Consider the following 26,444-nt stretch of genomic DNA (forward strand, 5'->3'; position numbering starts at 1 on the left):
TTAAATCTTTATATAATTTCTGTGAAAATAAAGCGTACAACAATTCAATATAAATTAATGGCAGGAGTAGATATGATGGTAAAAGATGAATACACATTAGAGATAAATTAGATTCCGTGTTAAAGATCTCGAATTTTAAATCTAATTATATTTTTTTCCGAAAATGTATTTCAATTAGAATACAATTAGAACAACCAAATTAAATATCACGGCGTTATATGGTTTACTCATGATGAACACGTTTAATTTCAGAACAATTGTATATAAATTCGTATACATAATTTTATAGAACAATGACAGAAATCAAGAAACCGCAAGCTGCTCTGTTCTTGGAGAGGCGACGATGACGGATTCGGTGGCGGCAGAGCGCGGCGGTCGCCTTCTCCAGCCATCTTTCCCACGGTGGAATTCTCCGCAGCTTTTGTCTTCTGTCGTCGCCGCAGCCGTGGTAGACGGGCTCTCTGGAAAGAAGCAAACGGGAACATCAATGAAGGATTTGACGGTCAAGGAGCACGGCGGTAGATTCCTTCCGCCTTCCCCATACCAGAGGAGGAATCCTCCTCGGGCAATGCCCCAGCTTTTCTCTGGCGGCGCAGTCGATGTCGGCGGATATGATCATGTTGACTTCTTGGTCGACAGCCTCGCAGCGAACAAACCTCTGCCAGAGAAAGGGCGGTTCTTGGTGGCTGTGGTGCAAGCGGGACCATTGATCAAAGATTTGATGGCGGCGGAGCAGGGCGGACGACTTCTTCCTCCGACAATGCCGCAGATTTTCTCTGGCGGCGCCGTCGGTGTCAGCTACGACTACGCCACCGCCGTGGTCGATAGCCTCGCTGAGAAGAAGCCTCTACCGGAGAAAGGCCGGTTCTTGGAGGCGGTATTGCAAGCAGGGCCGACGATGAAAAATTTGAGGGCGGCGGAGCGCAATGGCCGCCTTCTTCCTCCTCTTCCACCACCCCGGTGGACCAATCCTCCTCCGCCAATGCCGGGCGTTCATAGCCTCGCCGTGAGGAAGCGTCTTCCAAAGCGACGCCAACTAACGGGGGCGACTAAGCCAACGGCGGAAGAGGCAGGCGGCCGCCTTCTTCCGCTGCCAATGCAACATCTTTTTTCTGGCGTCGTCGTCGATGCTGGCTACGACCACGGTGCCGCCGTGGTCGTAGCCAGCCTCACGGCGAGGAAGCCTCTGCCGAAGCGAGGCCGGTTTTTGGAGGCCGTGATGCAAGCGGGGCCGACGCTGAAAAATTTGATCGCGGCGGAGCACAGTGGCCGCCTTCTTCCGCCGCTGCCGCACTCGAGGATTACTCCTCCGGCACCGCCATTGCTTCAGGTTCAAGTTCCCGGTAGGAATTGGACCGACGGTCTGGTTCGTGGTTCGCTTCCGATGTAGAGTCTAGTTCGCGGTTCATAATTAGACCAATATTTTAAAATCGATTTAGGAAATTAATCACTTCGATGCGATTTATTTGCTATGATTTTGAGGGTAATTAGGTACAAATTGTTTCTTTGTCTCTGAAGAAAACCTTTTCACAGAAAATTAATCAAGAATTTTACTTTGATGATTCTTGTTGAACACTATCTGAAATTACGAGAGACTGAGAGCACAAAGATTTTTAAAAGCTAATGCTTTAACCAACATTGTGAAGATGAATAAAAAGACAGTATCAGAAGGTCGTTATTGCACTAAAACAGACCGACATTAGATTTCATGGTAGATTAAGACACCAAATGATGTCTATCATAATGCTTAACACAAATTGTACTGAGCTTTATTTGGACGCAAGAAACTAACTAACTAACTACTAGCTTAATTGGGAGGGAAGAAGATTTCATCGGAAGTCCTTTTAGATCTGAACAGCTTCTCTAGCTCAGGGGTGGTGTCGAACGCAGCTTGCAACACCTCCGAGGACATCGACTTCCACACAGAAGTCTTTCCGGCTAAATGAGTGAACACAGGGCTGCAAAGTTGCATAAAAACAGGTGGATGTTAGATGATATCGAATTTGTTTCTTTTAAGAAGATGGGAGTGTTGAGAGAGAAATATACTTAGGCGTGGATATGATAGAGAACCACTCCATTCCATCAGCATCGGCAATCTTTGATACAACAAAGAACCTTGGCACGATGAAGAGATAACCAGCCTTCACATGTGTCTTGAGAACACACTTGCCGTCTATCCCGACCACCTGAACACGACCGCTGCCTCGCACGATATAAGTCACCTGGTAAGCTGAATCACAAGAGAATCCAGGAGAACACATGGCATGGCCATTGATCCTCACGAGATCAGCACCAAGGCCAACCTGTCCGACCAGTGGAAGATTCTTAGTGTTCAGGACTACAACACACCCACCGTTCTTGATGTCCACGTCTAGAGGCGCTTCCTCGCAGTTGAGGACTATGCCCTCTCTATCCTTCGGTGAAGGTTCAGGCATTGCTTGGCCAACCTTAACCTTGACAATACCAGAATTGGTTTGGCTGCTGACAAGGTTGATTGCCTCATCTTCAGTTAGGTCCCAAGCACGACTAACAAATTCAGTACTGAAGCCTGTGAAGATGCCATTGGTGCCAGTGATGGGGAAATTGGTGAATTGCCCAGCCTTGTGGCCCTTCGAAGTGTCCCCGAGGAAGAGTACCACAAGTTCAGTGTCATTGGGATTGAACCACCAGGTCACAACTCCAAAAGGAAGGGCAATAGCATCGCCCTTCTTTATCGCAATTACCTTCTCTTTTGTAGCCTCTGGAAGCACAATGCCAAAAGTTCCAATACCTGTTAATCAAAAACATATTAGGCCAAAAAACTTCTAGGATCATTCAAGTACTTCCTTGCATCAAAAACATATTAGGCATGATTGACTGCGATGTGCTGGGCTAGTTCAGTTATATGATGACAGTTGCTAGCTTTCACTGCAAATTTCAATGGTACCCATTATTGTTGTTTCTTTCAAATGCTTTCTAGATGCATAGCTGCATTTGATTCTTCCTAGCAGTTAAATTGTTAGCTATGATACGGAACTGAAATTGTTCTTTTATTTTGTCATGCCATAGTGATCGGTGGTATTTTTTTTTTCTGTAGTTAGGGAAAGGCAATTGTGTCATGATGCTTTCTGAGGTTTTGTATCACCTTCACTACGCTACTATTAAACTGCTACTAATGTAACAATATATTGCATTAGTGAACTGAGGTTCACTATGTGCTATTAATTTTTCAAAAACAAAACAACAATTGAAGTGATAGAGGGATGAAATAGAAAAGATCATCTCCTCTTCAAATATGTTTGTTTGTCTCTTGTATACACATGAGAAAACAAACTAGCAGCTAATTGTTTAAATCCAAAATCAAGAGGAAACTACTGCTAGTTATCAGATTAGTGTGATGATAAACAAATTGTTTACTCAACTTTAAGTCAAATTAGCACCTCTTTCACAATCAAATGAAAGTGAGATATATTATAACAACAACCAGAACAAACAACGTTTGATAAATACAATCTAAAGGCTAAAATCGTCAGAGGAATGCAAATTGAACCCACAGGAATGCATAAGCACTCTGAATAAGAAGTAATAGTGGATCAAATCAATATAAAGGATCAAACACTTTTAGGCAAGCAGATTCTGAACAAGAATACAGAACCAATCAGATCTAATAATAACACTAAATCCATATGATATGCTTGCATCCATCAATAGTAGGCCATCCCTAATACAAAACTATCACGAACCCTAATTGGTCTTGAGTCTATAGTTTTGTGCTCCATAACTTAAAATTTCCATGGAAACTCACATAGTCGCTCTGCCAATAACTGGATAGTGAAAATAAAAGCGGGGAAAGGATCACAGAACTCGTATTTACAGGAACGCCAAAGAACAAATGAATCATCGATTCTTTTCATCCGACATCAAACAGATCCATCTAATCGCTACTCACGAAAAATGATGGAGAAACCGACCAAGAGTGGAAAAATTAGGGGAGAAAACAACGGAATTAAGAAGCTTCACCTTGGAGGACGTAGGCAACCTTAGCGGAGTCGGAGTAGCTCGGGAGCGACAATCCCCGCTCCTCCAGCGCGAGCTTCGCCGCCCCAATGCTGGCGGCCCGGAGCATCGGGAGCTCCTCGCTGCACCAGGCGTAGTAGGCGCCGCCGTCCCCGCCGTACGATTTCTTCGAGAGCCTCGGCGTCAAGTCGATATCCATCTCTCTGCGGGTATAAACGAGAACTTTGAGACTATCCAAAGGGGAAGTTTAGGCGTCGTTTTATAGACGGGCAGTGGCAAGCAAGCGAGGAAGAGATGATAAAAAAAAAAAAAAAGGATAAAACTTCTAAGAAAAAATAAACTTTGCTCCAAATTTTATCACATTATCAAAACGGAACATGTCGAATAGCCAATAGGGACTGGCAAACTGAAAAGAAAAAGAAATTCAAATAAACTCTTTGGGGTAAACTGAAATTTGCCATAAACTCAATTAGTCCGATTCAAATAAAAAGCGGAATATATTCCCAAACAATAAAATATGGGTTGACGCAGCATTCCACATTAAGATTCTACCAATTCCATTTTATGAAATAATTATTTTGTTTTTATCCAGGGATATGAAAGCATCGACAATAGATTTTGGGAGCTCCCATTGTGGGAGGGAGCCCCCCATGTTTGGGTAGAAGGAGCTCTCGGTTTTGGGAGCCGTTGTTTCTTCTTCTCTTTTTTTTTTTTTTTTTTTTTTTAATTTAAAAATTAGGTCCTTTATTTTAAATAACGTATTTTATTTTAAATTATTAATATTATTTAATGATAATTTATGAATTTAAATTTTGTTTATATATAAGATAAAATATAATGAAAAGTATGAGGTCCTAAAAGGAATTGTTTAAAAGTATTTTTTATAATAGTGGAGAGATATATAATTATTTTTACTTTTTTTTATGTGATATTAAGGGAACTCTTAAGAAGTTTGTATGTTATGTATTTATATGATACTTTTAAATTTTGGAAGTATAAAGATTAATAATTTTTTTATTTTAACAGTGGAAAAATGATATGCATATGGAAAGAATCTCAAAGAAATACTCAATGATAGATACATAAATTGATGAAACTTACAAAAAGTGAAATGTTGGACTATGAATTTATGTATTTATCTCTAATCATTTCTTTAAGATTTTTTTTGTGTGCATATCATTACTTTTAATTGTGTATCTTGATTTTATCATTCGACTAATCTAAATAGACAATTCAAGTCTATATGAGATACCCAATTAATTAGAAGGTGATAAATTTATTATAATAAAACAAGGGAGCAATTTTTGACGGACGTATGTCCTTAAAAAAAATTCTTCTTACCCCTTAGTCAATTTAGCAATCAGCGATAAGTTAAATTACCTCCTTTCACATAACCTAGGGTAAGCATAACCAATTTTGTTATAATAACAATCCAACTTCATATTTTGCTCACCAAATAAATTCAAGAAGCACATTGGCTCCTAACGTGGCACCCCAATTTCATCTGTAGTTTAATCATAGTAGGTGTGTCCTATGTTAATAATTCAAATTTCTAACTCTTCAAACAAATTAATCCCAAAGGTGACTGGTTTGTTCCAAACCTAGATATTAGCTATTGGGTGACGAGACATTTGCACGGAGGAAAATACCTTACGGCGCGTCATAACTAAGAATTGAACCATAGGTGTTTGAAACCACTAAAATGTCGTTGCCATGGGCGATAACTCAGGGCTACAAATCTTGATATTATTCTTTGCTCAAGAACTTCTAGCTCCCACGAACTGACACGGTTGGTGCCTACATGTGATGTTGCTTCAATATGTCATGTAGTCAATTTTCAACATATGCAAAATGCATCGTAGGTTGCCTAACCCCTATGCAAAGAGCTACTGTGTTGGGCGAAACTCTTATTATTTATCTCATTTCAAAATCATATATGGAGGAGAGACTTTGGGGTGAAAGTTATTATAACTTCTAATTTAAGAGATTGATTGTTGAAACTTATCAATCACATCTCCAAGTCATCCTATTCGGTGGAACCGGTTATTAATGGACTACTCGAGAACACCATAGAAGACCATTGGTGCAAAAGATGAAGCTGTTATTTTAACGATCACTTAGGGTGACTCTACATTCTCTAGAAGGGGGGGTGTAAATTATGAGAAAATTTATTTTAATATAGTGACATTTAGAGCATCAACATCAGTTTCCTTAAATATATAATTTACCTTTTATATTTTATGTAATTTTTTTATTAATTATCTTATTCATTTTTTAAATTTAGATTTTATAAATAATAGGAGAGAAAAAAAAATAAAGGAATGAATTGAACGAGAGAAAATAATAAATAAAAGTAGGAGAGAGAAGAAAATAATAAAAAAAATAAAGATAATAAAAATTTTAGAATAGATAAAAGATATAGTAAAAAAAATATTTTCAATATTTAATAAAGTAAATAATTTATTTTAAAATTTAAAAAATATTATAAAAACTTTAGATATATATAACAATAAATAAAAAACAAACATCTAATAAAATATTTTTTTATCGATCGCATGATCTCTACAAATAAACATGACAGACCAACGCGTGGGGGCAACTCGAGAACACCATTATTGTATACGGACGGTGTCGATTAATCTCTTAGCTGTCTCATAGTTCGACTGAATTATTGGGGCGAAATTAATTATAACTAATTATCTCACATCGGTGAATCGAACGTTCACGCAGATCCAGTGTTTTCATCGCGACAGGCACCAACTGCTTGCCGATCAGGCAGCGATTGATCGCGCGGAGAGGGACGGCTCCGCTTCTCGTCCCGGTCGACGTTAACGGCGCCCTATATCTGTCAAAAATAAATAAATATTTCCCTTTATGATATTTATTAAATAGTTTTTTAAAAAATTTACCGAAAAACTGGAGCAATTGTCTCTCTCTCTGCTGATTCTGTTGCGTTTGAAAAGTTAGAGATTAGTTCACCAAATTGACCGCTTCCGTGTCCCTTGTCATTACCACTTTAGCGTTCGCTTCCTTCTCCTTCTCTCTCAGATTGGGCGATTCTCTCTTCTCTTCTCCAGATCTAGACGGATTCTACGTCGGTTCATTGGTTTCCAGGAGAAAGACGATAGGGAGCCGGCTAGAGAGATGCCCGATTGGGAGCTCCAGCGCTGCTGTGATCACAACCAGGGAGTTTTCATCATCTCCGTCGCCGTGTTCACCGTCGTCATCCTCGCCGTCAGTTCTAGTTCTCCCCCTTCTGTAATACTGATCTCTATGGTTTTCTAGTACCTACCCGACCGACCGCAAATAAAAAAAGTGCCTTTTTATCCGATTGATCTGATAAAGTGTGTGACTTTAGTGGCGAATGATGTGGTATTGGAGTAGTGCTCCTGCCAAAATGTTTCTTTTTTTATTTGACTACCGTTGCTTGGTTCTATTGACATTGGTAGTTTCGCGGATCTTGGACTTTTCTACTTGCTGATCTGGTGGTGTTTTGATCGCTTGTAGTTGTGGAGGACAGTGCTGCTGACACCTTTCAAACTCATCACGGTGTTCCTTCATGAAACGAGTCATGCCCTAGCCTGTAAATTAACCTGCGGTGATGTAAGGAAGCCACTTCTGTTGCTCAGTTGCTTCTTTTCCAGTGAATTCGTGATTCATGCTTTACCTGCTGTTTTATATTGGGCTCCATCTGCCTTAACTTCTGCCTGGAGATTTCTTCTTGTTTGTGTTGTACATTGCTCACTCAGTAGTCCGTACATACATATCATTACCAAGCAGCCTGCTCGAATAGCAGAATCAACGGGAGTTTTGATCTTGTTGAAATTGTCTATGATGCGGTGATGATGAGGGGCCCCATCCCGCGGCCACGGTGAAGGTCAAAGTCAAGACGGTCAACGCGTGGATAACATCGGCCTGTCGGGCGAAGCATGCCCGACCGGGGGAGAACGCCCCGATCAGCCGTTGCCTTCGACACGGGGAGGAGTCAAACGACCGACGCTCAATGGATTATTGGACATCAAACGGAGGAGGCGACGAGGTGCAGAAGCCGAGCCGAGCGGCTACCCCGCTCGGCAGACAACAGAGCTCGACATTGACACAGGTCAACTTCGGCCGAGCAGTTATCTCGCTTAGCCTGACAGCACGTCTCGGCAGTGGCAGAGTGGAACTTCGGTCGAGCGGACACACCCACAGAAGTAGCGAGGTTCTGGCCGACCGGACGGAACACTAGAGCGGCGAGATCCCGACCGAGCGACCAACTCGCTCGGCCTAACAATACACTCCCTCTGATATCCATTGACATCCTTTAGGGAGTTGGTGCTGCCGATACCGGGCATGGACAGCCAGAAGATCGTATGACGGAGGCTTCCAATGTCACTTTAGAGATATGCTCGGCCTGTTAAGGTATTGCGTCAAGACACTTTACTAACAAGTCTTTTCAGGGCTACTGGAGCCCTATATAAAGCATCGGCGGAGATACGCAATACACGAGACACTGTGCTCTCTAGTTTTCATTTTTGCTCCGCCTTATACTTCATCGTCGGTGACTGACTTGAGCGTCGGAGGGCCAACACCGGGGACCCCTTCCCTGTCTCGGCACTGACATCATCTGTGTTGTAGGTCCGAGCGGAGTCTACAGACGGTCAACGGAAGTGCTACATCCCTGGCTTTCCATCTTTTCGACATTCGGACATGATCATATTTGGCGCCGTCTGTGGGAACGTAACTTGCATCCGAGCCAAGAAGACAGAAGCTAGGTGCGGTCGGACTCAGGCCGAAGATGCAGAGGACACCCTCCAACAGCAATTTGTGAATGTCATACTTCTGACCGGCCAACATGGAAGCGGCGTTGAGATAGTCCAATCGACTCTTGTATTGGAAGCAGAGACGCCACTTCGAGCTGCGAGTCGGGAAGTCTGGTCGCTCGGGAAGGCGTACAAAAAAGAAATATTCCCTCCAATGCTTGTTGGAGGTCGGTATTTTGTCGAAGAAAACCAAGCCCACTCGGGCTTGGAAAAGGAAAGTCCCCGGCTCGGACAATTTTGGATAATAAAAATAGTGGAAGATCTAGGGGTGAGAGGAATGCCGTGCAGGCGGAATAGAACAACTACCCTGCACAGTAGCCGAAAGGAGTTCGACACTAATTGGTGAAGGGAGATGCAAAAATATTTACAAATGGCTGGGAAAAGGGGATGAATGGGAAACCGCAGACCGAAGGTAAATTGATCTCTAAAGAATGTGAGACAGTCGGGCGGCGGAGAATTTGGCCGATCAGATGGAGAGGGAAGAAAGACTTGATAATCATGAGGAAACTCGAATGCAGCTGTCAAACTCTCAGAGTCGCCGGCGTCAAACCGGGACTCGGTAGAGGTGTACCAAAGCCCAGGGATGCCGACGGGAGGCTGTGAGGAACTCACCATCGCAAAAACAAGGGAAGGTGAAGAAATGTGAAGCAAAGAAAGCCTACTGGCAAAATTATTGTCGGAACACTATGAGACGTCAAAAAACTTGAAGACAAGGAAGTACAGACACCGAAAGACGAGAAAATAAGGGGCGATGAGAAGGAAGCTTACTGAAAAAAGGTCGCTAGAGGAGCAAGGAAAGAGGAACGTCGCCGGAGCACAGAAGGAGCGTCGCCGAAGAACTCAAAGAAGTGCGCAAAGGTGGTTACGTGCACGGGCTTATAAGCCTCAGGGCCGGTCGACCGTAGCCGTCCGATCTACGTCGCAGAAACCCAGGGCGAGATATGACCGTTGAATTTGAACTGTCAAACGTCACATCACCAGCGGATATCTGTCTGTCACGTCAGGCGTGCGGCGACAGTGGGCAGGACAAGTGGCACATCGCCACGGGTCAACATTTAATGAGGGCATGGGGGCACGCTTAGCCTTAATGCGAAGAGATTTGCACGATTTCCCAGAAATATGGGTGACGTAAGCTTAACTCGCGCTCGCCCAAGACAGCCAAAGAAAAGTTTTCACAAGTATAAAGCTTTGTTGCGTCGACCGGATTGAGGGAGCATACCTACGGCCGAACGACAAGCTTCAACAGGCCGACCGGCAGAGAGCGGTCACATCCCGATCAGAAACCAAGTAATGCCGAAGGCCGATCGGGTGGAAAACTGCTCAGACAATTGTCCAGTCAGTCGGACTTACAACCTCCTTCGACTAGACTTGAGGGGGAAGCATGTGATGTGGTGATGATGAGGGGCCCCACCTCGCAGCCATGGTGGAGGTCAAAGTCAAGGCGGTCAACGCGCGGATAACATCGGCCGGTCGGGCGAAGCATGCCTCGATCGAGGGAGAAGACCCTGATCCGCCGCTGCCTTCAACACGGGGAGGAGTCACACGACCGACACTCAATGGATTATTGGACGCCGAACGGAGGAGGCGACGAGATGCAGAAGCCGAGCCGAGCGGCTACCTGCTCAGCGAGACAGCAGAGCTCGATATTGACAGAGGTCAACTTCGACCGAGCGGCTACCCCACTCGGCCTGGCAGCATGTCTCGGCAGTGACAGAGTGGAACTTCGGTTGAGCGGACACACGCACAAGAGTAGCGAGATTCTGGCCCACCGGATGGAACACCAGAGCGGCGAGATCCCGGCCGAGCGACCAACCCACTCGGCCTAACAGTACACTCCCTCTGATATCCATTGACATCCTTTTGGGAGTTAGTATCGCCGACACGGGGCATGGATAGCCAGAAGATCGTACGACGGAGGCTTCTACTGTCACTTCAGAGATATGCTCGGTCGTTAAGGTACTGTGTCAGAGACACTTTACCGTGTCTTTTCAGGGGAACTTTGAGAAGCGTGCTCGTCTTGGGAAGCATGCACGCACACTACAGGAGCCCTATATAAAGGGAGGTCCAAGCATCGGCGGAGATACGCAATACGCGAGACACTGTACTCTCTACTGTTCATTTTTGCTCCGCCTTCTACTTCATCGCTGGTGACTGACTTGAGCGTCGGAGGGCTAACGCCGGGGACCCCTTCCCTGGCTCGGCACTGACATCATCTGTGTTGCAGGTCCGAGCAGAGTCTACAGATGGTCAGCGGGAGCACCACATCCCCGACTTTCCATTTATTCGATATTCGGACAGGATCAGTCTGTAAACAGATTGAGAAAACTGGGACAAATTATGTGCCTTGACTTGGCTGCCAGCCTACCAAAGTTTGCCGACCAACTGTGGTATTGTTCATGTTCAAATAGGCTCTGAACAGATTGAACTATATTGGGACACTCATATACATTACTTCTACTAATATAGCCGTGAAACTTTTCACCTGGAAAAGACTTAATATACATTGCTTCTACTAACGTGGCCATGTTTGACTTGGAAAAGATTTGTCTTTCCTCTTCCGAAGGATTCCATTAACACTAGAACATTCAAGGATAAGGACAGTATGCTTACATCTTTCACACGAATCTGATAATTTGTGTTTTAATTTTTCAGAATACAGTTGCGTATACAGCTGGTCAATGAATTGGACAATTTGATCCCTACCTTGATGTTCTTTTGGTTCAACTTTTTCATAAAAATTGGTTGATCTGATGTACCTACTAATAACAATTTCTATATGACTGATGATCATAAGAAAGAAAAAAATAATCACCAACATCTTGTTTAGGTGATAAGCATGAAATTTTCCAGGCAAGCCTATCAAATTCTGGTACTACTCGCACATACTCCAACATACAAATGGCTGATGCTTTACATGAAAATCAGCATCACTTTTATACATCAACTTTTTGGGCCAACAAAGGAAACTCATGAAAAATTTGCACAATACATACATCTTAAGCATAACCTTTTTCCCTTGGATCGTAACTATTATTGGTCTTGTCTTATATGAATTCGGGTTTTAGTCTTAAATGCTCTATTGGCAACATTTCTCCACTGTGCCTATGGATGATTAATGATGTCTGATTACCAGTTCATAGCTTTTTTCCCCTCATTTTGGTGTGACAATAGGAAGTCTAATGAATCAAATGACTCAGTAGTTGGAACAAAGTCACTCTCTCACAAACCAATTGGGGCTTAGGGTTCCTAGACTTTTAAAATAAATTTTTTATTTAGCGTCATTTGTCATCTTTAATAATATTTTCTTATTTCTAGAGAATAGTAATTCAATCTTCCGCTTTCTTCTTCGTCAGTTTTTCCTATAGGATTTGCATTTGAAGAACCCTTTTTTTTTCTAAAAGAAACATAGGTCAGTTGATCCTCCCTGGCGGTGCCTTTTTCAGGATTCTTTTAGATGGCCAAATACACACAACTTAGCTCCCAATTTAATCTCACTATATTCTTGACAGCAAGCACCATCAATCTGCTAATTGAGTTGTGCTCTCTTTTACTCAGTTTAACAACAAAAAACAGGGAAATCTAATGAATGTCTGTTGTCAGTAATGATCTAGGTGTCAATTGATATGCAATAAACAGAAATCGAACTTTAAATGGTGGAACCAATAGATTTTAAATCTCCAACTGAGTCAGAATAAATACTCTAATGCAAGGACTCTGCATCAGGTGACAATTTTGAACTGCATTGATCTTTTTCTTCAATCGCACAGTTACCAAGCCTAGTATCTTTAGTAACAATGATCAATGCAATGGAATCCACAAATCATCATGATAAAACTAAATGCTGTTGGATTAACTCTAGCTGCTAGATGGTCACATTGGCCTACTTAATTCTCATAGTAGAGGTGTAATGTTTCTCTTGGAAGGGACCACTATGGAGCTGCAAGCTATCTCTGAGTCCCTGAAAATAAGGATCTTATATTGGTTGGATTGATTTGTTAAATTGTCAGCAATCCAACCCATTGAGGAGAAGTGTTTCAAACCCAGCTACATGTATTTACTGTGGGAACTAGATGAGGACACATATCACATTATGATTATAGAGAGGCAAAACAAGTTTTGCATGTGAACACAGAATGCATGAGATACATAGCTAGCATACTTAACATATTGGCAGGAGAAATTAGACCATCATCTAATTTTTCTCCATTGTCTCCTTTTACAATATTCTTGGAGGCTTTTGGGACTTTGATTTCAGCTAATTTTTCCACTGTCTTGTTCTACCTGAGATGTATTCCATGGAGCCCTTTTTGTGTATCACCTATGCATGAAAGGACAATTGGCCTCTCTCATTTTTCACTGAAAAAAGTCTCAGGATCTGCTACTAAAATCCAGTGATATTCACGCAGTTTGATCTCTTGCAAGGATTTATTAATTATTCTTCAAGTGTTTATCCCCTGACCGTCAAGCTTTAGTTTCTTAATTAGACCAATCAATTTTTTTTGTCCAATCTTTATAGTTCTGTCATTTTGTTGATTTATTATGGTAGAAAGTGATGCTATCTTATAGAGTGTCACAGTCCGGTATGCCATTGGACTATTAACAAATCATACGATTCAAACAGGTTGAAGGTATACAGGTGCATGCCAATGAGGGTGGGGTCACACACACTCGTGGTGGCATCTATTGGCTCATTTTACCTGCTGGATGTAATAATTCTACTTTGAACTTTCAACTTAAACTGATCATTTGTACCAGCTCTTTTGATTAAATAATTGCTTAGACAGACTCTTTCCATATCATCATGGTGCTTTATTATAAATTATCATCAATGTCAATCCAGATCTTGGCTCTTCATTTTGGGGAATGGTTTTCATTCTTGCATCGACTAATCTTCTCACAACAAGAATTGCAGCTGGTTGCTTTCTTCTTGCTCTAGTTGTTGTATTATTTGTTGCACAAAATGTAAGGAATTATACTTTCTTAATGATTCTACTTTTTCAAGTCTTTACCTTGTGTCGTCGTCATTTCAATCTTAACCAAAACATTGTTTTTTTCCTATTCATATCCTTATATGCTATGTTTCTGTACTAACGATATCCAGTGGTTGCTCCGAGGACTTTGCATAGGTGTGTACTGAAAACCCAGTTACTTTACTAATGAAAACTTGGATGGGGATTCTGAATTTAAATTGATTCGCTCCTGTTCTCTAGGCTTTATCATATTTCTTGCCATTGTTTGGCTTCTGCAAGAAACTACAACAGTTCGCATTCTCCGGTTTGTTATTCTGTTTATAGGTACAAATCTGTTTGTCTTTCAATTTCTTCTTTTATGAACTTATCCAGACTATAATCTCCTTTGTTTCTTCTCAATGTAGGTGTCATGAACAGCTTGTTTTCTGTCTATGGTAAGATTAACTCGACACATTCTGTCATTAAATTCTCCTCTTGAAAAACCATCTGAGGCATTATATACCGTAGATATCTATGATGATCTAATATCTCGAAGAGTTCACTCTAGCGATGCCGAGAAGTTTGCTGAAATTTGTCCATGCCCCTGCAATGGTGTTGGGTGGGGGGTTATTTGGTGAGATTCATTACTGATGGACGAATTCATCAGATAACATATTTCACCTTCTATTATGCTCATTCTCCTTATTTAAGATTTTGTTTTCTTTTCAGGGGTTTAATATCATTTATATTTCTCTGTGCATCCATTTATCTTGCTCTTGTTATTCTATCTTGAGGTATACTTTCTTTTAAATGCACATAATCTCAACCAAACTTTCAAACATTGAATCTGTTTTGTCCATTCGCAATCCCAGGTACCTTCTTTTTTAGATTGTGCTGATATCTTTATTATTTTGTGCAGGTTTATTGAGTTTGTGTAAAGATTCTCCTGACATTTGAAGCAATTGTAGATTTACAATATTCATCACTGGTTCAAGATGTTTGGAATGGATCTCACCTGATTGAATTTCAAGAAAAAACTTAATTTGATCTTATTTCATGTGCTGTAAGAAATTCATAGTAAAAAAGAAGTCAATTGAATTAACATCTCTTTGAATTAAATGAAATTAGTTGATTGAACTAAAAATATTTGTTAGAATTAAAAGGTAACATTTATGAACTAGTATCTCTATATATAGAGAAATACTAATATACATACTGAGAGAGAGAAAGAGAGTCATCCACATAAAGAGATCATAAATACATATTAGACTAATTGTAATTTTAGTGAATGTTCATTTCAAGTAGTAGATAAGCTGGCAATTTAAATAGGTGAAACATTTTTAATTATTTGCATTATTTTTTATCTTCGACATTAAACATTAATACAAAGACGGAAGTTTTCTTTTTAGGTTATTAAGAATTCATTAAAAAACACATTTAAAATTATGAAAATTTTAAAGCACGTAGATTTGGTAAAGATTCATTTATTTTTCATTTTATCTCTTCCACCAATTACCATATGTTCTTTAAAATTAATATTCATCCAGTGATAAGGATAGGCGGACCCACTCAGGTAGAGATCAACGACACGTGGAGGTCAAAGTCAAGAAGATCAGTCTTAGGGCCTTACCGATCGAGAAGGCCACCTAGCCGACCGACCGGGATAGCTTCCAGATTGGCACGAAGAGAGCCGAGTGGTCTGCTCGGCTGAGCTGCAAGCAACTACGACACATTCCTGTTCGAGTATGTGACCAAGTGGCTTTCTCGCTCGGTCCGGTATGCTTGCATTCCCGGGCGCCATGGGGTCGAACGACCATCCCGTCCGATTTAGTAACAAACAAAAGACTCAGAAGATGATAAAAAGGGCAATTGGTGATATTAGCCTCGAGGCAGCTGCCGCCGATCGACAGCATGGTCGACAGCCAGGGCGTATAGAAAATCATATGGTGGAAGTTTCTACTGTCATATCAGGGATATGCTCGGATGGTTGCGGTATGCATTAGACAGGCTTTTCTGACACATCTGTTTCGAGGTATGCTTTGGGGAACGTGCACGCGTCAAGAAACGTGCACGCGCCCCCAGGGATCCTATATAAGGACCTTCAACTTCGACAAAGGTATGGATTCTCATATACTGTAGCCACAGTCTCGTTACTCTGCTTCCTCACTGCCTTACTTGAGCGTCGGAGGGTCGTCGTCGGGATCCCTTTCCCGGCCCGACTTTGTTGCAGGTTCATCGGATGTCCACATCATCACGGAGATCATACGGAGGCAGTAGAAAACGTCACATCCTCGGCATCCATCGACTCAGCTCTCGGAGAGGATCAAATATCATAGTGGCGGTCCTCTCGGGATGATCTAGTGGTTAGTCCGTGAGATGTTACTATCATAATAGTCGTCCATGATTATCTCCTTCGTGTTGATCTCAAGATGAATTAATGGGGATATTGGGATGAACGTATTCATCTTTTATCATCATTTAAAATTAATATCATAGTGATATTGTTTTTGAATGTAGCTTAGATAGAGGAGGTAAAATAAAAAATAAATATATTTTAAAAAAATTTACTTGGACAATTACCGTGTATTATAACTTAGAAATAAATATTAACCTATGAAATTGTTTTCCAAGTATCTCGTTACTAATTGGAGCTTTAAGTCCCATCAATCGATCAATCAAATTGACACAAAATTTTAATTTTTTGTCATCACTTTGTCCAACAATTTGGTAGCCGTGCTAGAGGATTTTAGGTAGCGTAGTGGTTAAAGGAAATTAAAAAGAATTAAATGACCGCCTACAATTGGCAATCTCAAGTTAGGCTTGCAATTAGAATTTGTCGGCTTTTTTCTTGTCTCTTTTCTCCTCACCTCAAGATTTAAATAAAATCATAAGCATCTCCATGTGATCCAAGAAGACTTGCAAAATGGACGTCAATCAATCTCCGCACGGATCGCGGTTTCTATCTCAATCAATGCATCAATCTTAATTCCATCCTAAGGAAAAAGTGTTATTTTTTTTACAAGCATTAGTTATCTAGTTCTTCAATAGTGCACCGTAATTTTTAAAATATATAAATACTCTATCATTGTATCATAACTAAGAACCAACATTAATATAGAATTATAGATTTGAAAATTAAAAAATGTTAAATTTTTAGACTGTCTATTACGAGTGATTCTTGATTTATCCTGATAATTAATAGAAATTTTCATAGGACCAAACGATTACGGCAGAACGTTATAGATTTGAAAAACTTACACTTGTGCCTTTAGATATTGATTTTAATGGCGATTCAGTTTAATTATGAATGCTGTCTTGACTTTTTAAATAAGCATAAAGTGTCATTTATTGGTATTTTAAATATTCTTAACATGTTGTATTTATATTTATTTATTTTAATATGAACCAGTTATCGTGTCATCTTAAATTCCGCAGAGACTGTCACACGTAAATAAATAAATAAAAAAAGAACATTGATAATATCAAAAAATTCTAACCCGTGATCGAGGGAAAGTCTTTATTCATTTCATGAGCCTACAGCCACCATCAACGCCGATTAAAGAGTTATGTCATATATTAATGTCTTCAAAAAAAATAAATAAACATATATATATATATAGGCCTAAATTTATATTTCTAAGAGTGTAATGTAGTTGGAGTGACATTGTTTGTCGTAAAGTGATTAAATTAATATTACATGATACAATGCAATATATAAAAATTTCTTTCGATTTTTTAAATTATATATATTATAAAAAAACTAAAATTTTATAACACTAGGAGATGTAGGGGGTATAAAATGGACTAGGATGGGGTTTTTGGATTGAATTCAAATTGAAGATTGTTTGTGTTGGTATAGATTCAGACTTGGATTTAAATTTAATATTTAAAAGATTTTTTATATTAAATTAAATTTTATTTTTAAAATTAAGATTTATGTAAAATGTTAGGTTAGTATAATAATGATAAAATATAATATAAAAGTGAAGAATTATGGAAGGGTAATTTAAAAAAAGGGATCGGATAGGTTATTCTGATGATTTAAATTCAGATTTAAAATTTTTAAAATGAGTTTAAGTTCGGATCGAAATTTTTTATAATATTTTTATTTTAATTTGATTCAAATTCATCTCATCCATTGAATGAACACTAAATATATTACAACATTCACATCAATTTTTTTATTATTATATCTAAAATTAAAGGTAAATAATTTACTTTATTAAATTTAGACAATCATTTTTCACTACACATTATATCAATAATCCTAAAATTTTCATCATTCTTTAATTTTTATTTTTTTTTTCTTTTCTTTTTATGAAAGGAGAAATTAAAAATAAATATTATTTTATTTTTATAATAAAAATTTCATTTTAAATTATTTATCAAATCTAAATTTAAGAAATAAGTATGATAAATGACTTTAAAAAATTTAAACTACCATATTTAAAATTTAAAGTAAGTGTTTTTTTTTTTTTTGGGATAAATAGTTAATGTTTAGTATGTACCCACCGTCTCTCGATCATTTGACGAGAGTATCGTGGGTCCTGTCTGAAGCGACACAGGGCTCATCACGAGCTGATCAGCGCACATGGCCCAAGAATATACACGCAGTGTCCTGTCCGAGACAGCGGACAAAATTTCTCTATCGGTCAGATGTCCGGGTCCTACCGGAATCGGAGGCCCGAGTGGCATCAAAAGTCCTGTTTCCTGTTCAGCGGGTCTGCCATCGTCGCAGGGACCATCGCTTGGCGCCCAAGCGTGAGACGGAACAGAAGGCTACTTCCATTTTGAACGTTCAAAAACGCTTCCTTTTCTCCTTTCTCACGTATTAAAAAATCCATTTTTGGCCCTGAGTACGAGAAGGCTGTGCTAGAAGCCCCCACTCTCCCTCCCTCTTCTCCTTCCCTTACGATTTACGATTCCTCAGCCGTATGCATCCTCTTCCTCTTCTTCTTCGACGTTTCTAGATCTGTAGTTGCACTGCCCCCTCGGGGCGTCGCAGAAGCTGTTAGCATCTAGGGTTCGGGGTCCCTTCTTCCTTGGAGCGGAGTGGTGCGTTCTGCTTTTGAGCTGCTTATATACGTCGGTTGCTCAGTTTTGGTCGTCAGATCTTTGGGGGACTCTGGAGGTCGGAAATGTACAAAGGAGTCTTCGGGTACCACCGCGCCGAGAAGGCGCGGAGGGCGGAGTTTGGTTTGGAAAGGGCCGCGGCAGCGGCGTCTTCCCATGGAGAAGGTCAATGTTCTGCACCTAATCTTAGTTCGAGTTTGTTTCTTTTCTTCCCTTGGGTTCTTGTGTTTTCTGGGTGCTCTCGACGTTGGGATTTCATGATCTGACGCGAGTGTACGAAAAAAATGAGTCTTTTCCGTATATATACTTTTTGTTGCGTGTTTTTTCGAATGGTCTCGGAATCCTTGGCGTCTTCTCTTCCCAACTGCTTTTCAAAGTTTTTACATAGCATCCGCTCCCTTTCTTTGTGCCTGCAGGTTTACTTCGAAAACAATCATTTAAAATTACTTCTTTGGGAGTACCAAATGTTTCTACATTAGGATCCAGATTCTCTAGGCGATTTGGTTTTCGTGTCTAGGACGCTTAACTAAGAGATTCAATACCATCATCAAGATGCTTTTACTTGCAAATGTTTGTTGATTTCTTTTGTTCTACAATTGATAACTCCAATATTGCATAAGATTTGGTGTGAGCAGAACTGATCCTTTGTCGCAACAAGCACCAGAAATACTCGATACATGCCGCTTCTAAATCGTTCCATATGCACCTGCTATGAGATGCTTCTTGCCGTCTTATAGTTTCAACTTTTGATTCTACATTCACGCTATTTTGATTGTTTTTTTAACAAGTGACAAGAAAAATCTTATTTGATTTTTTCTTTTCAAACTTGGATTTTATTTCAATACGAAGTTTGTCTTCTGAAATTTGGACCCTAGATGCTTCTTTGTTTTGCTTCTTGTTGAATTACTTTAACGTCATCCCATGGCTAAAAGCATCTTATCTTCTCCGGGGTTATGGCATCTAATTTTTAGTCAATATTTGCTTTGGTTTATAGAAGTATTTTTTAAATTTTCATATGGGTAACACCAATTGTGTCATACAGTTTATTTGAAGTATAGTTAAGCAAGCTTGTCATTAATTTCTGAAAGGCACAGTTATACTGGAGGCTACCTTCCAGGCCATGAGTGGATATACATATTAGGCTACTAGGGGTGTTGCTAGCTTTCCCAAGTTGGCCATCTGTTCGTTTGTTCTTGTAATATAAGTAGATATACCTTCATGATTTGATAATCCTTTATCTTGTGTGCATGTCATTCACTTCTGGAAGTTGCTAAATGGTCATATAGAGATCCACTAAATATGAGATTTGCTTATATGCCTTTGATTTCTTGGTCTATAACAAAAGGAGTAAATCATTTGCTATATTATTCAATGATTGTTCAAAAGATATGATATATGCTGGTGTTGTCATAAGAGAAAGCACTCTATGGTGTGATGGATGTAGACTAACTGGTTGGACCGTATGAGATCTCTCTTGTTCTATCTGATCTCACTTCTCTTGTTTTTATCTTTCTTCCTTGAAGCTCTCTATCTTGTTTCCATGACATTTATAGATGCTTGTGTGTCTAACAATTGGTGAAATATCACATCTCTAGCAATTAATATCCAAGTTGTATCATGATTCTGTCAATTGGTAATAAGGATTTTAACATGTTGCCGTAGAGCTCAAATGGAAGAGGTGGAGAGTTATCTTAGTTCATGAGAGCCAACTTAAAACTATGCCAAGCACCTCAAACTTATTTAGTAGCATATGCAACTATGTGCAAGTAAATAAGATATTTTGGTAAAATATCTTGTTCTATATTTTGCAAGTCTTTTTCACCAAATTATGGAGATGTGACTAACGTATACCCATGTAATTTGTGAAATAGTTTAACCAAGTTTCTAAAAGTCTGTCTTGCTTTTCAGTTGTCTATTTGTACTGTTTTATCCATAATTTCTATAGTAGCTTGTAGATGAATTTCAGATTATGCATATATTATACCTTGTGGGTCTTATATTAGATTGGTTCTTTTATTGCAGGGCATGACCAATTTAAGCGACAAACAAATGTGGCAAGAATGGCGCAAGATTATGATTGCAATAATTTCTCTTCTCTTGAAGAGAATTCTGTAAGTGGTTTGCTCTACTAATTCTATGGATACCTAAAAATTTCTTTTCTGCTAGCTGTGACGTTTCACCAAAAAAATTCAAAATGTGTAAGTAATGTGTTTTGTAGTTAGCTTCTTGCCAATTCTTTTAGTAAAAAAAATGCTACTTGAGTATTATTTTTTACAAGCAACCAATATTTTCTGTTTGACTTATTGGTTTAAACTTTTTTTTTGTTATTTTCATCTGTGAGTTTGGTACAAATCCTTTGTTAACTGACATTCTATTGGTTTTATTTTGATAGTTTACCCTCAAACTTAAGCAAAGCTCATCTAAGAGAGTGATCGCTAAGCCAATTCAAGAACTAATAGATGAAGAGATGTTGATAGAAAAAGAGAGTAGGCATCACTCTCCTAGTGTAGTTGCAAAATTGATGGGTCTTGATACAGTTGCACCTCCACTACCTCAACAAGTCCATAAACAAAGGAAGAATGTTGAAACTAGTTTTCAGTCAGTTTCCTCTACAGGGTCTCACGGAAAATTTATACAATCGATGGAACATTCATGCCTACATAGCTGTAATAATCAAGAATTCAAAGATATTTTTGAAGTAATGGAGACAACAAAATTTAAAGGACATAAGAACCAATCAACTCGAAAGGAACGACAAAGTTTTAAAGGAAGTGAGACTGAAAAAAAATTCTTAAGGCAGAAGTTTATGGATGTCAAACGACTGTCAACCAATGAAGAACTTCACAACACTAAAAAATTTGATGATGCATTGGAAATTCTCCATTCCAACAAAGACCTTTTCTTGGAAATTCTGCATGATCGACATTCCTTGTTTGCCGAGCATTTAGAAGATGTGGATCTTGGGCATCTTAGTGAAATTACAGTGCTGAAGTCTTCAATTCAAGAACTAATAGATGAAGAGATGTTGATAGAAAAAGAGAGTAGGCATCACTCTCCTAGTGTAGTTGCAAAATTGATGGGTCTTGATACAGTTGCACCTCCACTACCTCAACAAGTCCATAAACAAAGGAAGAATGTTGAAACTAGTTTTCAGTCAGTTTCCTCTACAGGGTCTCACGGAAAATTTATACAATCGATGGAACATTCATGCCTACATAGCTGTAATAATCAAGAATTCAAAGATATTTTTGAAGTAATGGAGACAACAAAATTTAAAGGACATAAGAACCAATCAACTCGAAAGGAACGACAAAGTTTTAAAGGAAGTGAGACTGAAAAAAAATTCTTAAGGCAGAAGTTTATGGATGTCAAACGACTGTCAACCAATGAAGAACTTCACAACACTAAAAAATTTGATGATGCATTGGAAATTCTCCATTCCAACAAAGACCTTTTCTTGGAAATTCTGCATGATCGACATTCCTTGTTTGCTGAGCATTTAGAAGATGTGGATCTTGGACATCTTAGTGAAATTACAGTGCTGAAGTCTTCAAAAGATGGCAGGTGTAGAAACAGTAAAACTGCAAAGTCGGAGAGAAAATGCAATAGTTACTCTCTCAAAAACAAAGAACCTCCTTCTTTCAGGAAATCTCCACCAAGACCTATCAAAGGATACTGTAATTCTGCATCACAATATCCTTCGACTTCACCATACTTGGGTAAGACTGAATCTCTTGTACATCCTACTCGTATTGTAGTTCTAAAACCAAGCCTTGAGAAGACTCAGAAGATGTTTGAGCCTGTTCCTTTTTCACGTGAAAACTTACGCTTTGGTTCAAGAAAGCCCACAAAATCTGTAGTTTCAGCAATTAAGGAGTTGTATGAGGAAGGAAGAGATAGTACTCAAAATATCGGACATTTGTCTAACAAGGTTAAGGGCTCCAGAGAAATTGCTCGGGAGATTGCAGGACAGATGAAGCATACTGAAGGTAGTCATTCCAAGAGAGCAATCAACTCAGAACTGAAAACATGTGCTCGGAAGGAAAGGTCATGTACTAAGTTAAATAATTTTATGCTCAACAATTCTGAATCATATTACTCGTGTCCACCCCACTCTGATGAGAGGTGTAACGACTTCAGCCCTTCATCTTCATACTCAACTGAAACATCAGTGAGCAGAGAGGCTAGGAAACGCATGTCTGAGAGATGGAAGATGACTCATCAGTGTAAAGATGGCATTGCTGCCAGGGGTGTGAACACACTTGGTGAAATGCTTGCATTATCTGATAGAGCGACATCAGATGCCAATGTGATTCCATTGGATATGAGGAAGGTTTCAACCGACTATTTTGCTGGAAATGAGGTAGTTGGGTATTGGGACTCTCCATTAATTAATCGCAGCAAGGATGAATGGGTAGATGAGAAATCTTCAAAATTACTAAGGTCCAAGTCTCTTCCTGCTTCTTCTACTGCCTATGAAGGGCCAAAATTAAGCTACAGAAAACAAGGTGGCGGCAATACCTGTTACATGCTCAAGGATGTACTAAATATGAGCCCTGATGTTTTTTCAGATGCAAATGTTGGGATGTGGCAGAAGCCTTTTGTCGGAAATTCTGGGTATTCCAGCAGTAAGCCTCACCAGTCACAGCCTATTGGAGAAGATAACAAACTACCTGAGCTTGAGATTCATGTTCAATCGGAAGAACTGAGGAGCAACATACATGTCAGAATTCTCTCAGAAGAAGATATTTTACATCCTTTACAGTCTGACACTGAAACTATGTACCCCACAGAGACCTTGCTGTTTCCTGTTTGTGAAAATGGAAGCATTTCAGCAACAACACAAGAGAATGTGAAGCAGTTGTTTATACAGTCACTGCCCGAGCCGGATGGGTTTTCTGTTTGCAACAATGATAGTACAGATAAGGTGCTTTCCTATTGCTCTGAGATAAGTTTGAGCTTTGCTCTGATCCTATAGTTTCATGATATCATAATCTTTTCATCTAACCATTTACTATAGATAGTAATATCAAAGGAGCTATGATTCTTCTTTTAATATGATCTTGCAGCATTTTGTCTATTTCTTTTGGCATGATCATCATGATAGCAAGCAGTTTATACTGAAATAATTTGACAATTATTCTACTTGCAACTCAACATTTTTCTATCATTAACAATCTGCTATGGTTCCCTACTATTTAGAGACTTGATACCCAGGGCCAGCCCTGGAGGAGGGCGGCACTGGGCGATGGCCGTGGGTCCAAAATTTTTTTTTTTAGTATTATGTATTATAGGCATGTAATTCGGGCCTTGAATAGTTGGGCCCAAATTCATATTTCAGAATTTTTGATATTGTCTTTTACTTTTATCTTTTTAGGTATGTAATTAGGGCCTTGAGTAGTTGGGGACCAAATTTATTTTGGACTTTTTTTTTTCCGCCCCGGGCCTCCTCTGTAGAAGGACCGGAGCTGTTGATACCATACCAGTCTGGTCAAATCCATTCCATTTACAATGTTAGGATCTTAAAGTTATTCTTTCTTTTGTTCTTTATCTAGGTTCCTTTTTTTTTTTTTTGTAAAATTCTGCATTTTTTTCTGTACTAAAATCATTTTCTTGGGCATTTTTTGTGGATTCAGGATGATTTGATTCAGCATCCCCAACTAGGGACATGTGGCCAAGTACTTGTTCTGAGCACCAAAGAAGGTGAACAGCCAAGCCCAATTTCTGTCCTGGAGCTTCGATCTGAAGAAGAAAGTTTATCTTCTGGATGCTTTGAGAGAATCAGTGCTGATCTTCAAGGTATGAGAAGAAATTCTTCGTGTTCTGTTTCAAGCTCTTAGCATAGAAATATGACACTAAATTTTCCTTTCTTGCAGAGCTGAGAATGCAACTCAGACTTCTTAAACTGGAGTCAGCAGAAAGGTATGATGCAGAACTTGACATCACCACAGAGAGAGACGGTGAACCCGCAGGAGATAATCAGTTGGCTCTACCAGTAGAGGAGAAACTTGAAGACTTTACAGATGATGACGATCGAGACTTTTCATACTTGCTTGATATCCTCATCGAGTCCGGTATTCATGGTGGTAACCAAGATGGATTCTCTGCTGCGTCCTACTCTCATGATCATCTTGCGAGTCCAGATGTCTATGAACAACTTGAAAAAAAATATGGTGCTATGGAATCGTGGTCAAGAGCAGAAAGGAAGTTGTTGTTTGATCTCGTTAGTTCCAGTTTAATGTGGATGATGGCCCCTTCCACCAATGTGCACCCCCACAGGCCATCAAGTAAGTCTATATCGGCTTGGAAGGACAAGAGCCTTGCTGAAGGTCTGTGGCAAATGGTAGATATTCAAAGGAAGGAACTGAACTACAACTTGGATGAGATGATTCTGGACCCAGGTTGGTTACGGGTTGAAGATGATACTGAAGTTACTGCGAAAGACTTGGAGCAAATTCTAGGCGATGAAATCCTGGACGAAGTTATTTTGGAATTTATCACTGGATAGGCATCGAGCTGTTTGCTATTGCCTGCAATAACACTTGCAAGGGAATATTTGCCGCACTGATCAATACACTGATGGCTGATCAAATGCCAACTGTGTCATCTTCAGAATGGGTCTGGCAAGATCAACCTTTACATGTCAGCCATCTTCAATATGAATATGAAAAAGCAGATCAGCTATTCATGTAAAATCTTTAAGAACCATGCAAACCTTAATTAAAAATCAAGTTTCTCTTTGATTGAATATGTTCAGAAGTTTCGAAGTAGCGAAACTGAAAGCAGTAAAATTTACAGTTAGCTGATGCAGTTTCATTTCTCTTGCAATATATTTGGTTAGTAGGGAAAATGAGTTTGAAAAACACAATGTTTCTTTTGATAGAACTATTGTTTACTTACTTATAAGCCTTTGTCTTTTTTTTTTTCTTTCTTTGAAAAATGTTTTATTCTGATATAACGCGGTGGCTAATCTGGGAGGTGATTGTCCCAGTTTCATAAATTTTTTTTTATAAATTATCAAAATAAATTATGCAGATGAGTTTTAGCGGATGGTCTAGTATTACAAGTTTTTATGTATCTTAGGTGAGATTTAAATTTTGGTTATTTAAGGAATCTACACCACCTATAGTTTATAGAATCATAGTCAGATTAGTTGATCTTAAGATTTGGAAATACCAAATCAATCTGGGATCGTTTGGAATCATTTTTCTCTGAAATCATAGCATAATCAGAGTGATCATATAGGATTAATCGTCCCAAGACCAACACGAATAAAGTAAATCACGAACGGTTACTAGTCTTTAGAATAATGACTAGTACATAAGGGAGGTATTTATCTTGATTTTGTCGAGATTCGAACCTCAAATCTCATGATGATAATACCTCATATACTAATCACTAGACCGTTCTGAGAAAACTAATTTATTATATAAGATCATGATTCTACAAACTATATTGTTTTATGACTTTTGGCATTGTTGCTATTATTCATTGGAAAAAAAACAAAGATGATATCGCTGATATCAAATGATTCATTAGACAGATAAATTAGGCGCCAACGAGAATGGATTGTTGTTACTCTTCGTGGACCATATTAAAGGATTTGTCTAACTGTTACCTT

At 39.3% G+C, this 26,444-nt stretch overlaps 3 protein-coding genes across 4 annotated transcripts; 2 read left to right on the forward strand and 1 right to left on the reverse strand.

Annotated features, from left to right (window-relative positions):
* Positions 1–1,610: 1,610 nt before the first annotated feature.
* LOC122043236 (glutelin type-D 1-like) lies at positions 1,611–4,251 on the reverse strand. Its single transcript, XM_042603765.1, has 3 exons — positions 4,000–4,251; positions 2,047–2,770; positions 1,611–1,958 (listed from the first exon to the last, which is right to left on the reverse strand). Exons 1-3 carry the CDS (start codon positions 4,193–4,195, stop codon positions 1,808–1,810), a joined length of 1,071 nt encoding a protein of 356 aa, XP_042459699.1. The 5' UTR covers positions 4,196–4,251; the 3' UTR covers positions 1,611–1,807.
* A 2,649-nt stretch (positions 4,252–6,900) lies between these two features.
* Positions 6,901–14,894, forward strand: LOC122043237. 2 transcript variants are annotated; one of them, XM_042603766.1, is made up of 10 exons: positions 6,901–7,230; positions 7,504–7,599; positions 13,423–13,507; positions 13,642–13,763; positions 13,903–13,927; positions 14,012–14,095; positions 14,176–14,205; positions 14,279–14,384; positions 14,480–14,544; positions 14,670–14,894. In XM_042603766.1, the coding sequence occupies exons 1-9, from the start codon at positions 7,141–7,143 to the stop codon at positions 14,541–14,543; spliced, it is 702 nt and encodes a 233-aa protein (XP_042459700.1). In that variant the 5' UTR covers positions 6,901–7,140; the 3' UTR covers position 14,544; positions 14,670–14,894. The 2 variants fall into 2 exon arrangements, 1 of the variants encoding a protein (XP_042459700.1); XR_006129464.1 differs by having other exon boundaries at positions 6,996–7,230; positions 14,307–14,384.
* Positions 14,895–18,580: 3,686 nt separating this feature from the next.
* LOC122043238 lies at positions 18,581–25,573 on the forward strand. Its single transcript, XM_042603768.1, has 6 exons — positions 18,581–18,988; positions 20,846–20,934; positions 21,216–21,282; positions 21,838–23,750; positions 24,460–24,622; positions 24,700–25,573. The coding sequence occupies exons 1-6, from the start codon at positions 18,889–18,891 to the stop codon at positions 25,329–25,331; spliced, it is 2,964 nt and encodes a 987-aa protein (XP_042459702.1). The 5' UTR covers positions 18,581–18,888; the 3' UTR covers positions 25,332–25,573.
* Positions 25,574–26,444: the final 871 nt, after the last annotated feature.

Source organism: Zingiber officinale, chromosome 2A, assembly GCF_018446385.1.
Source record: "Zingiber officinale cultivar Zhangliang chromosome 2A, Zo_v1.1, whole genome shotgun sequence".
Classification (NCBI taxonomy): Eukaryota; Viridiplantae; Streptophyta; class Magnoliopsida; order Zingiberales; family Zingiberaceae; genus Zingiber; species Zingiber officinale.